General features: G+C 39.4%; 1 protein-coding gene across 1 annotated transcript in view; it reads left to right on the forward strand.

Moving 5' to 3' along the window:
- LOC122798700 (zinc finger protein 84-like) overlaps positions 1 to 3,816 on the forward strand; it is a 380,959-nt gene extending 377,143 nt beyond the window's left edge. The window contains exon 4 of the mRNA XM_044067796.1: positions 2,291 to 3,816. Coding sequence (XP_043923731.1) covers positions 2,291 to 3,594 — 1,304 coding nt within the window. The 3' untranslated portion in view covers positions 3,595 to 3,816. The remainder of the gene's footprint in view (positions 1 to 2,290) is intronic.
- Positions 3,817 to 14,526: the final 10,710 nt, after the last annotated feature.

The raw sequence follows: 14,526 nt of genomic DNA on the forward strand, positions 1-14,526 counted from the left end.
CCTTAACAGTGTGAGGAGGGGTGTAAGCCCCCCTGCACCCCCCACACCCCCCTACTTAAATATACCAACTCCAAGACCGCACTTCAGTGCAGAAAAGGGAAATTCTCCCTATCTGCACCGTATGGCGCCGTTGAAAGTCAGTCTTCGAACACTTGAAATTTTGAACGTTTGGTTTCAACCATGTAATGTTCTAAATTTTAAGCGTTCGAAGAACTGACGTAGACCCAATTATTATAATGAGACAGAAAAATAAACTTGAAACATTTCCTAACACAGTTGGGAGGGGGAGATTTGAAACCATAGGTATTTTCTCTATGTAAGTACAGATTTATCATCCTGACCCACTTTTCCAAATCTATGAAAGGATGCATGAGTAGGCACGCTAATAACATTAGTCACTCTGATACCTTTGACATATGGCATATATAACAGAGGTGGCACTGAAGTATGAACAATATACATTTTGTGAATAAATCCCTGCCACTATTAATATTCAAGGCGAGACCATCTGAAGCAAATGCACCTACCCCAACACTCTTTTAGGTACTCCAGTCTTCTCCTGTGCAGATGTCTAGATCTTCAGGATCAATAGATATTAAAATAACTTATTAAAAGAGCACTGTGTAATATTTGGGGATGGCTTTCAGTGCTCATTTAATGGTGTAACTAATGTAAGTTCTATTTACAATACATAGAAAGATTAAGTTAAACAGTAGGCACCATGTATCGGCCAAGGAGGTCAGGATTCTGGCACCTCTTGTCATTGTAATGGTAATGATGCTGTTCCCCCTATGTGTGGGATACTAGTTGCATGGGTGACAGCCTGGGCCAAGCTGTGCCAGCTTCCATCTTATACTGAAACCCTTTGCAGGAGACTTGGGCTATAATCCTGATAGATGAGATATGGATGGCACAGTGGTACAGCAGTTTGCATTTTTGCCTTACAGCAAGAGATTCTCTGGTTCGATTCTCGGCTAGGGTGCCTTTGTTGTGGAGTCGCATTTCCTCCCTGCATTCTGTAGAAGTTTGGCTCATTCCAAGTTGGACTTTCCCAGTAAATAAATGTTAAATAAATACATTTAGAAAATGTTTCTTTCTCACACCACTTCAGTGCTGTAAAAGAAGCATCCTACTGTAACCATAACGTCTCACTTTGAAGAATCTCATGGACAAAGTGACAGAGAATTAGTGGTCAAATTAGGCCTCTCTTATGTCATCTGTCACGTAACAACTGGTATCGAATACACTTCATTTGCATGATAAATGACAAAACTGGGGATTATTATGGATCACAAATTATTATGGTTCAAATGCCACTTTAAGGTGTAAAACATAGCAGCCGTATATCCCTGTGTCACCAGTTTAGAAGTCTGGCACTAAAGCTACTCCATCAACAGATAGCTAAATGTGTAATTACAGACTCATCCTGTCCCACCTGAAGGCATGGCCTAGACTGCTTATTCACAGTGCTGTCTGCAGGGACCCAGGTGCACTGTATTAATTACAAATGAGTGCAGTGTTTTAGCAGGATTTTCTTACTGTAAAATGAGTGATTCAGAAATAGTAATGGAGTTGACATCTAAGTAACATACTCCTTGAGACCAGACAGGTCGTATGCACAATGCAACATTAGGGTAAGCAGAGTTCAGTACCTACCACAGCAAAACATGTCATGTATACCTGTTTTAAAGTGCTATTGTGTTGTTCACCATAATATTAAATAAGTTGGAAAATACTTTTACATGTTTTGGGAAAGTGCCTTGACCTTGGTACTGCAAGAGTACGGTATCAGAAACATATTTAGCAAGTCCTTAAGCATGAACATGAACACTCAGCTGTATACAGTGGGTGCAGAACTGAATTCCTTTGCATCATTAGCATACGCTGATATGCTCATCTTAATAATGTTTTAATCAAAGTTTATATTTCTGAATTGCACACACCCTGTGCTTCACTGCTGTTCTTGCAGAATTGTTTAACTCAATGCTGTAAAGTTTTAGGAGTTGTGATTATAGCTTAAAGATCTTGTACAAAGAAAAGAAAAACGAACAGCAAATTGGTTGTCAATGTTATATAATTAAAGGGAACAGTAAGGCACAGTGAGAGGAGAGAGAATTTTGTTTGTGTGAGCATTACGGTAATTTTACTCACAGGTTCACTATTCTGCATTTGGAAATAAAGGTTTATGTGAGCATGCATTAATATACATTTTGTACTTTAACACGTGGTGCAAGAAAGTAAACTGTGTCTGTGGGTCATTACATTCTGACACATTCATTTTTATTTTAAGTCAGCAGGAGCACAGATTGTACTGAGGGCTGGAGTCTGCAGTCATCACAGGTTAAATGCCTTGATTCTGACCATGATAAAGCCTTGCTGGAGAAGATTGTGATTACAAGACACAGCCTGGTGCCAAGTGGAAGCAAACGTCATAACTGTATGGAAAGCAAAGATGAGTTTGGCAAGAAAACTGAACTGGAAATGCATCTGGAACCTCAAGAAGGAAAAGAGCCATGCAGGCTTAATCACAGCGATAATTTAATGCTTCACTTTAGTGACCTGACTGATCAGTTCATTTACATTGGCAAAGGAAGAATGAATATGTCAGGAATAAATAAGCAAGTATACAATAGAAAGAAACAGTATAAATATGCCATATATGACAGGGGTTTCACAGGTAAAGTGAAATTAGCAGCAAATAATACTCCTCATACTAGAGAGAAAGAATTTAAATGCACCAGCCATGAAAAACGTTTTACACAAAAGTCCAGAGTAGACAAACTTCACTATAACCACACTGGTCTGAAACCTTATAAGTGTGCTACATGTGGAAAGGGGTTTACAGAGAAGGGTACCATGGTAAGACATCAGTATACTCACACTGGTCTGAGACCTTATAAGTGTGCTACATGTGGAAAGGGGTTTACAGAGAAGGGTACCATGGTAAGACATCAGTATATACACACTGGTCTGAAACCTTATAAGTGTGCTACGTGTGGAAAGGAGTTTACATGGAAGGGTGCCTTTGTAACCCATCAGTATACACACACTGGGCAGAAACCTTATAAGTGTGCTACTTGTGGAAAGGGTTTTAAAGAGAATAGTGCCATGATAAAACATCAGTATACACACACTGGTCTGAAACCTTATAAGTGTGCTACTTGTGGAAAGGGGTTTACACAGAAGGCTACCATAGTAAGTCATCAGTATACACACACTGGGCAGAAGCCTTATAAGTGTGCTACATGTGGAAAGGAGTTTGCAGACATGGGTGTTATGGTAAGACATCAGTATACACACACTGATCTGAAACCTTATAACTGTGCTATATGTGGAAAGGGATTTATACGGAAGGTTGAAATGGTAAGCCATCAGTATACACACACTGGTCTGAAACCTTATAAGTGTGCTACATGTGGAAAGGAATTTACACGGAAGGATAACATGGTAAGGCATCAGTATAGTCACACTGAGCAGAAGCCTTATGTGTGTGCTACATGTGGAAAGGGGTTTATACGGAAGGGTGACATGGTTAGACATCAGTATACACACACAGGTCTGAAATTAAAAATTAAATTAGAAGACATAAATTAATCCTGAAAACAGCATTGACATCTAGGAATAAGATCCAAGCTATAAACAAATTTGCTCTTTCTGTCCTAACTTACAGTTTTGGAGTGACTGACCCCAAAAAGTGTTGGCTAGATTAGCTATTAAAGCAAGAATGGTGCTTCATGCTCATCAAATGATTTATAAAAATCAGTGTATACCAAGATTATATGTTCCCCGTTCTGAAGGAGGGATGGGCCTCCTTGAAATAGATTACATGTATAGAACCGCAATCGTGGGACTCCACACATATCTACTGACTTCACAAGATCTAAATGTAGTGAAAGTTTTGAAACATGAGAATAAATCTAAGATGACATCTCTGCTTAGTCTAGTAGAAGCATATCGACATCAAGCAGGAATGGAAATCAAACCAGAAGTGGATAAAAATCAGGCAGCAATTGAATGTGCCAAAAACAAAAGAAAGAATATAAGGTGAAGGACCAGATGGGAAGGCAAGAAATGTGGAAAAAACATACATATAGTTGCAAGTATAAACTTGTGGTTGAACCTCTTGTTGATCAGGAACGAACATAGGAATGGTTAAGGAGAGACAAATTCAAACCAAGAAATGAAAGGTTAATATTGGCAGCCCAAGATAGTGGGCTATGTACATGCTGGTTTACAAAGTCCATTAAACAGGTGGGAGAAACAGACAAATGTAGGTTTTATAAAACCGAATTAGAAACAGTCACACACCTTGTTGCTGGTTGCGACACACTAATAGCAGAAGGAGTGTATACTGAAAGGCATAATGATGTGGCAAGACTGTTGCACTGGGGATTGTGCAAACATTATGGTATAGACGTGGCTGAAAAACACTGGAAACCTGAGCCACAAAGCATCATAGAAAATGAAGTTTATATCACATGGGATCACCCATTACCAACAGTTCAAAAGATCGATGCTAGAAAACCAAATATAGTGGTCCAGGAAAAGAAGACAAAAGTAGCATTGCTCATTGAAATTGCCACACCCAGTGACTACAGTGTCTGGCATACAGAGACACCCAAAGTCATAAAATACCAGGATCTGCAGGCAGAAACGAGAGCAATGTGGAAGAAAGATACCCAGACAGTTCCAATAGTAGTAGGAGCAAAAGAATCTATAATTATATTTAGATATGTTACCAATCCGTGTAACCCCATACGAACTGCAGAAGGAGTCATTACTGGGCACATTGTGGGTGCTGCGATGAGCACTACTGGCTGACATCAAAGATTGAAACAATACTAATTTCATGAAGGTTAATCGTACTTAGACTTTTTGGAATGGGGTCCATTCCCGTCATGGTATTAGAAACACAAAAGATTTGGAGAAATTAAACCATCTGAACTGGTATAACAGATCAGGATCTATCATGTACTATCGCGAATAACAAATTAAAAATTTCAGCATAGTCTGAAAAACTTAGAAGATATACAGATAAATATAAGGGAAAACTGCAAAAAAACAATTTATTGATGACCCAAAAAAGTTTTATGGAGAATTGGGAAACTAGGTAAAAGGAAAAAGAGTAGATACATTTTGGAGAAGTATCTATGAAGATCCTGTAGGAACATAACAAATATGCTAAATGGATAGAAGATGTAAAAGAAAGAATAAAAAGTTTAAAGGTACAGGATATGAAATGGGATGAAGTAACAACCAGAGAGATTGAAACAAAGTTAAGAACTTCTAACTGGAAAACCCCCATGCCCAGATACAGTACCTAACTTTTGGTTAAAAGTATCAACATCCTTGCATGAGGATTTAGCCGGGAGTAAGAACTATTTATATGCGCACCCTGAACATACACCACACTGGTTAACAACAAGAAAAACAATGCTCTTACTTGAGAGTGAACCTGCAAGCTACCCTAAAAATTATAGACCTATAACGTGCCTTCTAACGATATATAAACTATACATGTAAATTTATGCCAACAGAGTTTATAGTCACTTAGAAGAAAACTCAATTATGGCAGTAGAACAAAACGGCAATAAAAGAAAGTTATATGGAACAAAGGATAATTTGTTAAATAAAGTTATAATGGAGAACTGTAAAAAGGGGAAGAATGTTAAGTATGGCATGGTGCATGGATTGACTACAAAAAAGCATTTGATAGTATCCCACATTCATGAAAAGAATGCTTAATAAATGTATAAGATACACCCCACACTGACTATATTACAGAGACCATGAAACAATGGCAGACCACGTTGCAATTAAGCCATGATAAAGGACAGATTATTTTCCCAGGGATAAAAATTCAAAGGGGGATATTCCAGGGTGACTCTGTCACCCTTGCTATTCTGCCTTGCCATTAACCCATTAAGCTGTTTACTTAACAACTTAGGCCATGGCTACAATTTGGCTTCTTGAAAACAACAAAGTCTAATGACTTCTCATCTTCTCTTTGTCGATGTTTTAAACCTGTATAGCTCATCAGATGCGGAACTGAAAGGACACCTGCAGATTGTCAAAAGGTTTTCAGATGATATTGGAATGCCATTTGGTCTTGATAAATGTGCATAAGCAACTTTTAAAGCATGAAAACAGCACTAGGAAGACATCAGTTTGGGACAAGAGTGTGCTGTACAAGAACTTGAGCAAAAGGGAGCATATGAATACTTGGGAAATGATGAAGGATCATCAATAAACCATGAACAAATGTGAATAAAACTTGGGAAGGAATAATTTAGAAGACTTAAATTAATCCTGAAAACGGCATTGACATCTAGGAACAAAATCCAAGCTATAAACCAGTTTGCTCTTCCTGTCCTAACTTAGTTTTGGAGTGATTGACTGGCCCCAAAAAGTGGTTGATTAAAACAAAAAGGATGCTTCATTTTCAGATTTATAAAAAGCAGTGTATACCAAGATTATATATTCCCCGTTCTGAAGGAGGGATAGGCCTCCTTGAAATTGATTACATGTATAGATCTGGAATTGTAGGATTACACATATCTTCTGACCTCACAAGATCCAAATATAGTGAAAGTTTAGAAACATGAGGAGAATAAATCCAAGATGACTTATCTGCTTAATCTAGCAGAAGCATATCGACGTAAAGATGGAATGGAAATCAAACCAGAAGTAGATAAAAACCAGGCAGCAACTGAATGTGCCAAAAAACAAAAGAAAGAATATAAGGTAAAGGACCAGATGAGAAGGCAAGACATGTGGAAAAAGCATAAATATAGTTGCAAATTTAGAAAACTTCTGGAAGAACCTCATGTTGATCAGGAACAAATGCAGGAATGGTTGAAGAGAGGCGAATTCAAACCAAGAAATGAAAGGTTAATATTGGCAGCCCAAGACAGTGGGCTACATGTACGCTGGTTCACAAAGTCCATTGAACATGTGGGAGAAACAGACAAATGTAGGTTTTGTAAAACTGAATTGCAAACAGTCACACACCTTGCTGCTGGTTGTCACACACTAATGGTAGAAGGACTGTATACTGAAAGGCATAGTAATGTGGCGAGACTGTTGCACTGGGCATTGTGCAAACATTATGGTATTGATGTGGCTGAAAAACAGTGGAAACACAAGCCGCAAACCATCATAGAAAATGAAGTTTGTATTACATGGGATCACCCATTAACAACAGTTCAAACATTTGATGCTAGAAAACCAGATATAGTGGTCCAAGGAAAGAAGACAGAAGTAACATTTCTCATCGAAATAGCCACACCCAGTGACTACAATGTCTTGCATACAGAGACACACAAAGTCGTAAAATACCAGGATCTGCAGGCAGAAATGAGAGCAATGTGGAAGAAAGATACCCAGATAGTTTCAACAGTAGTAGGAGCAATGGTCCTTATCAAAAGAATCTACAATCATATTTAGATGCATTACCAAGCCATGTAATCCCATACATATTGCAAAAGGAGTCATTACTGGGCACATTGTGGGCGTTCCGAAGAGCACTACTGGCTGATATCAAAGATTGAAACAATACTAATTTCATGAACTTTAATCATATTTTGACTTGGGAATGGGCTCCCATTCTTGTTACAGTATTAGAAATCCAAAAGACTTGGAGAAATTAAACCCAGAGAAACCTTACAAGTGTGCCACATGTGGCAGGGGCTTTACACAGAAGAGTACCTTAAGTACTCATTAGTATAAAGGCACACTGTGGTCAGAAGCCTTAGAAGTGTGGTACACATGGCAAAGGATTTTTTGGATAAACACCTACATGGACAAAATGTCCTGTTTTAAAAAAAATGGAAATGTGTAGAGCATCCAAGCCTTCTTTTGGGCGCACACATGTTCAGACAGGATGATGTGCATTTGTCTAGATCAGGGAAGAGAATTTTTGCCGTAGATATTTTGCAATGTTTGACAAACACCAGCCAGGATTTTTCCCATGTCAAAAATGTAACAGTTCACAGATAGCAACATTTGATGCCTCTCTGATGGTTGTTAATGCTAGGAGCATTAATGATAAAGTTTTTTTTATTAGAAAATTTGCTATGTTCCCACAAGATTGATGTTGTTATATAATTTGTAGAACATGTTAAAGAACAATGACTGGAAACCAGTTCTGTCAGGGTATAAATGTTTTTACTGTAACAGACATTCTAACAAAAAATCAGGTGGAGGTGTTATGATAGGGATTAAAGATAGCACTGAGACTTGTGATTATTACATGTTCAGTGATAACACCAATACTGTAGACTGTGTAATTGTGACAATAAAAACAAATCTGGAATATATAACAATTGTTGGAGTGTACAGATCACCAAAGTCAAGTGCAAATGACCCAGGGGAATTCATACATTCCTTACATGAAACACAGGAGGGAAGAATAATATTAGCCGGGGACTTAAATTTACCAGAAGCAGACTGGAATAATATTGATTCAACAACGTTAGTAAAGAAATTATTCAGAGAGGGGTTGGGAGGGTGGCCTAATGGTCAAGGTGTTTGCCTTACAAACACAAGGTACAGGGTTTGAATCTCACAGGAAATAATTGGCTAGCCTTAAATGGCTCACAAGGGCAGTTAGCCTAGTACTAACCTATGAACCTATGACAGTATATTCAGGAACAGCAGATTGGAAAAAAAAAAAAAAAATACCAGGTGATTGAATATACTAGATATTGTTTGTGTTCCCAAAGAAATTACCGTAACTTCAAGTCAAGTTTTACCACTATTGATGTGCAGTGATCATGGGGTCATAAAGGATAATTTGTTGCTAGATAATTCTGCCAAACTGAAATCTAAGCCAATGCACAGAAGGTTAATTACAGATTATAGGGAAGCAAAACAGTTACTATATAAATCTAACTGGAGTGAGGTGTTCAGTGGAAAAACTGCAGATGGAATGTGGAAAGTTTTGAAAGAGAAACTAAGTGCAAAAAGTAAAAAAAAAATGTTTAACATCAGGATCTAGGCACGCAACATCAGGGGGTATATTTTCATAAGAACAAGTTACCTGATTAAGGTGAGAGACAAACAAATATAAGAAATGGGAGAGAGGGCAAACTATAACTTTGAAAACATAAATGAGCTGGACAAACAGATTAAGCAGAGTGTTAGACAAGGTCAAGAAAATGTATATAAAGATATTGAGCATAATAAGAAACCTTTTTATAGATACATAAGATGTAGAAGGAGTAAAGATACACAAATTGATAAAGTGTGTGCAGATTCTAAAATTTATTCTCAGACACAACAGATTATAGATATATTTGCAAAATCTTATGCAAAACAGTTTGGATCCACAAAAGGGGTGGTAAGTTGTCCTAGTGACATCCAGATAACCCCAGATACTGGAATCAGATTAGATTATTTTGCAAAAGAACTGTACAAACTGGATCCAAACAAAGCGCAGAGAGGAGACTGAATAAGTAACAATGACCTGAGAACACTTAAGCAAAAACTTACACTGCCATTACATATATTATTCACTAGGTCATATAAATATGGGGAGATTCCTCAAGATTGGAGACCTGCACTTATTACACCTGTCTTTAAGGGAAAGGGGAGTAGGACAAACCCAGAATCATATAGATCCTTAAGTTTAATTTCACGTTTTGGAAAAATAGTGGAGAGGGTAATACTGGATAAGTTATTATCAGAACTGGATAGGTTGGGACTTGAAACCATATATCAGCATGCATATGTTGAAAATAGACCTATTACCAGCTGTAACATGATGTTCTGTAACAATATAATAACAGCTATGAATGAAAAATTTTGCTGTGATGTGATTTATATAGATTTAACTTCGGCATTTGATGGGGTCATGCATAAAACACTGATCAATAAATTAGTACAACTAGGTATTGATGTACTGTTGATAAGATGGATAGCTGCATGGCTTACAAATAGGACATTGCAAGTACCACACACCAACTGGACAGGTAAAATCCTTGGTTACAGTCAAGGTGTCCCACAGGGCTCTGTACTAAGCCCTTACTTGTTTAGATTGCATCTTTCAGACCTTACTTTTTCATCTAAGGTGTTCTACAGTCTATATGCTGACAACTTGAAATTGGGTAAACTGATTAAGTGTTACAGATAAGGCATGTCTGCAGAATAATTTGACCATTTGGGCACAGGAGAATAATATGTTGATAAATACATCAAAAACTAAGCATGCTTTGCTTTGCTAGGGACGGCTTGGACCTGTCACCCCTGGGCTTTCGGATATTGGCAAAGGCTCTTGCTACCCCCATAGTGCCTTTTTTAGGCAAGGCTCAAAAGACAAACCCACCTCCATAGGTATCACAAGGGATAAGAAACTAAGAGTAATGCTACTCAACGCTAGAAGTCTAAACCTCAAGATGCACGCACTCGAAACTCTCCTTAGCATGGAGAACATCGATATCTGTGCAGTAACAGAAACCTGGTTCAGGACTCCCGAGAGCACCCCAGCACTACCAGGTTATACCTCATACCATGCTTTTCGGCCCCAAAACTTGGACCGAACCACAAAAGGAGGGGGAGTATCGATATTCATCAAAGATACCCACACCTGTAGGTTGGTGGCAAAGCACGAAGCATCAGAGACTATCCATGTGCAACTAACAGTGGGTAAAACTGCCTTCCAGTTTATAGCCTGCTACAGACCACCCTCCCAAACCCAGGAACCCCACTCGGCCTTCCTGAGAACACTGGAAAATATGAAGGTCTCTCCGAACACCATTATATTGGGCGACTTCAACTACCCAAACATAGATTGGGAGCATTACTCTAGCTCCAACACCCTTGCCCAAAGGTTCCTAGAATTCATAAACTCAAATGCTATGGAACAACTTGTTACTACTCCCACAAGAGGGAAAACATACTGGACCTGATCATCACCAACATGGGGACTCTGTGCTCCAGACCAGAAGTGTATCCCTCACTGGTAAGATCAGACCATAAACTGATCTCACTGGATATTCACATCCCGACCCCACCCCCTGCACAGAAAACCACAGTGAAAAACTTCTCTAAAGCAAATTTCACACTCCTCAAAACCGAGGTGGAATCCTTCAAAGCCCCGGCCTGTGGAAAATACGGCCCAGACTGCAGAATCCTTTATAAATGCATTCTATGAACACCTTCAGGAATGCATGGATCATGCAATCCCAAATAAAACCAAGACCCAATCCTCCAAAGGCAGACGACCTGTCTGGTGGACCCCAGCCATAAACAAACTATACAATAGAAGGAGGAAGCTACTACATGATAGAGCAAAATCCCAAAAAGGGAAGGCATCTCTGATCAGTATTAGCAAAAAACTAAGGGCACTCATAAAATCGTCAAAGGCCAGCTTCGAGAGAAAAATTGCACAGGACACTAAAGATAATCACAAGGCTTTCTTTAGTTATGTTAGGAACCTGGGTGGGAATTCCCTGATATGCTCAAAATTAGTCCAAAATGACAAAAAATACACTGATCCCACAGACATTGCCAACATCCTAGCTGACAGGTTCAGCGCAAACTTCTCCCCCCCTCCCCACCAAAAGGGCAAATATCTATCCCAGCAGAGTGCTGCCCCCCCCCGACATCTCAGATGCTCAGGTGGGAGCCGCCCTCTCCAAAGCAAAAAACACAGCATCAATGGGACCAGACGATGTCCCAGGCTGCATCCTACATGAACTCCAAGAAGAGCTAAACCCAAACATAAAACTACTGTTCAATCTCAGCCTTACTACAGGATATGTACCTAAAGAGTGGCGTACAGCAACAGTGGTCCCTCTCCACAAAGGTGGTGCCTCAACGGACCCTGGAAACTATCGCCCCATAAGCCTGACTAGCTTGGTCTGCAAAGCTATGGAAAGGATCATCATGGACCTCATAAATAAAGATATTGGGGACCTACAGACACTGGATCCTACCCAGTTTGGCTTTGTTAAGGGCAGATCCTGCCTCTTAAACCTGGTTGACTTCTTTGAAACAGTCACCAAGGCCATTGACAAAGGGAAGGTGGTCCACACAGCCTATCTGGACCTCGCAAAAGCCTTCGATACAATACCCCACTCAGGCATTATAGATAAGCTCACCAGCTTAAATATAAACCCCCATGTCACTAGATGGGTTGCAAACTGGCTCAAGGACAGAACCCACATGATTAGAATTGCTGGAGCCATGTCAGACTCCAAACCAGTTACAAGTGGCGTCCCACAAGGCTCAGTCCTGGGACCTCTCTTGTTTGGTATATATTTCTCGGAGGTACAGGCCAACACGGAAGGACTGTGGCTGACCAAGTTCGCAGATGACTGCAAACTGGGCCATAATCGACTCTCCAGCCGACACAAGCATCCTCCAAAAGGGCCTCATAGAAACAGACAACTGGTGCCAGAGCCATGGCCTCAAGCTAAACGCCAAAAGTGTATAGTCATCCCTTTGGCAAAAACAAAGTGCCCACAAATTACCACATAGGTGGTAATCCATTAAGTACAGAAGAAGTCATTAGGGACCTGGGGACCCAAGTTGATAGCAATCTCTCATTTGACAACCACGTGGCCAAAGTGGTTAGAAAAACATTTTATATAGCCCACCTAATCATGAAGGGATTCACATCTAGATTAGGGAGGTCATCGTGCCTCTTTACTCATCCCTCATCAGGCCCATAATCGAGTACAATGCCCCTTTGGGATGTACCTTACCAAACACCTGCAGCAACTGGAAAGACCCCAAAAGTACCTCACCAAGAGGATCAAAGGGCTCAAACAGATGCCATATGCTGCCCGGTTAAAGAAACTCCAGCTCTACTCAGTGGCATACCGCCTGCTCAGAGGTGACCTGTGCCTGACGTATAAGGCCATGTCCAACCCGAATTAAGGGACATGCTGCACCTCAAAAATCCAAATCCCATCGAGCTACACGCCGAGACTTGAACCTCAGCACTGAAATAAATAGGACATGCTGGAGGGACAGATTCATAACCCAGAGGCTCCCTTCACTATGGAATAAAATCCCAGTCCAGGTTAGGCAGAGTCCCTCATTGACTCTCTTCAAGAGGAATCTTGATGAGTGGATGGGAGATCATAGGTTTACCCCAGGTATCACTTCTGTGTCACTGTTAGAGGCACAGTATACTAACCTCGAAAAAGGGCATAGCAAAATTAATTTAAAATGGGTGGCGAAAGCCAAACATTCTCTGGCTAGGCTTATAAATGCCCTAGGGCAGATAGCCTAGTATGAACCTATGAGATTTGGGAGGCATAAACTGAAAGGTGAATATTTAATACAACACACAGTGATTGAAACTGTAGACTCACTTAAGGACATGGGTATATGGGAAGATTCAGCTATGAGTTTTATTAATTGTATCAACCAGTTGGCTAATGATAGTTATAGAACTATAGGTTGTATAAAAAGATTTATAAAGTCTAGGAAATCAAACATAATGAAGTCATTGTTAGTTACATTAGACCCAAACTTGAGTATGGAATAACAATATGGAAACCCTGTAGGAAAACAAGCATGAATAAACTGGAAAGAGTACAACGAAAATATACTAAGGGCATCCATGGATGTGAAAATCTAAGTTATGAAAGACTAAAATATCTGAACTTGTACAGTGTCTCTTACAGATATTTAAGAGGAGATCTTTTTCAGGTATATAGGGCAGTTAGGGGCAACTACCTCTGGGAATGTTACTAGAGAATCGTCAGATGACCTATGTAGAAGATCTGTAGGAATGAGAAGTGTACTAATTGGTTCTCTGACACAGTAGCTGATGCTTAGAACAGACTACCAAATCACATTAAAGCAAGTACTAGTTTAGATATTTTTAAGAACAGCCTGCACATGTATTATGGAAACAAGTGTTTTGGCATATTGGCAAGCTAGAAGGGCTTTAATGCCTGTGCTCAAAACATTTGTATGTAAGATTTTGCACAGAAAGGTTCAATGTGACATCAGTATATCCACACTGAGCAGAAACCCTTTAAATGTACCCTGTGTTAGAAGAGCTTTAGACAAAAGTGTTATGTTGTGACCTCAAAATAAGTGTACCATATATGAAAAGAGATTTAGATCCAAAAGCAGTGTATTAAGTCATCAAATGGTCCACAATTACAGACCTCAAAGATTAAATCCAAGCTTGTTTAATGAAATACTCCATGCCCATCTTATGATATACAAGAACCAGTGTTTGCTGAGATTATATATCCCTCGGTCTGAACCAATGTTTGCTGAGATTATATATCCCTCGGTCTGAAGGAGGCATGGACCTTCTTGAAACCGACTGCATATGTAGGTCAGTGATTGCGGGATTGCATATGTATTTATTGATACCATTAGATCCAAAAGTTCTAAAACATGAAAAAAATAAGTCCAAGGTGACCTCCTTGCTTAGGGTAGTAGAAGCCTTTCGAAAAAAAAAATCAGGCATGGAAATCCAACAAAACAAAGTTAAAAAATCAGGCGGCAACAGAAAGTGCAAAAAAAAAAGAAATATACAAGGAAAAAATACAAGAA

The sequence above is a fragment of the Protopterus annectens genome, chromosome 3.part1, assembly GCF_019279795.1.
Source record: "Protopterus annectens isolate FY-2018-M chromosome 3.part1, PAN1.0, whole genome shotgun sequence".
NCBI lineage: Eukaryota > Metazoa > Chordata > Ceratodontiformes > Protopteridae > Protopterus > Protopterus annectens.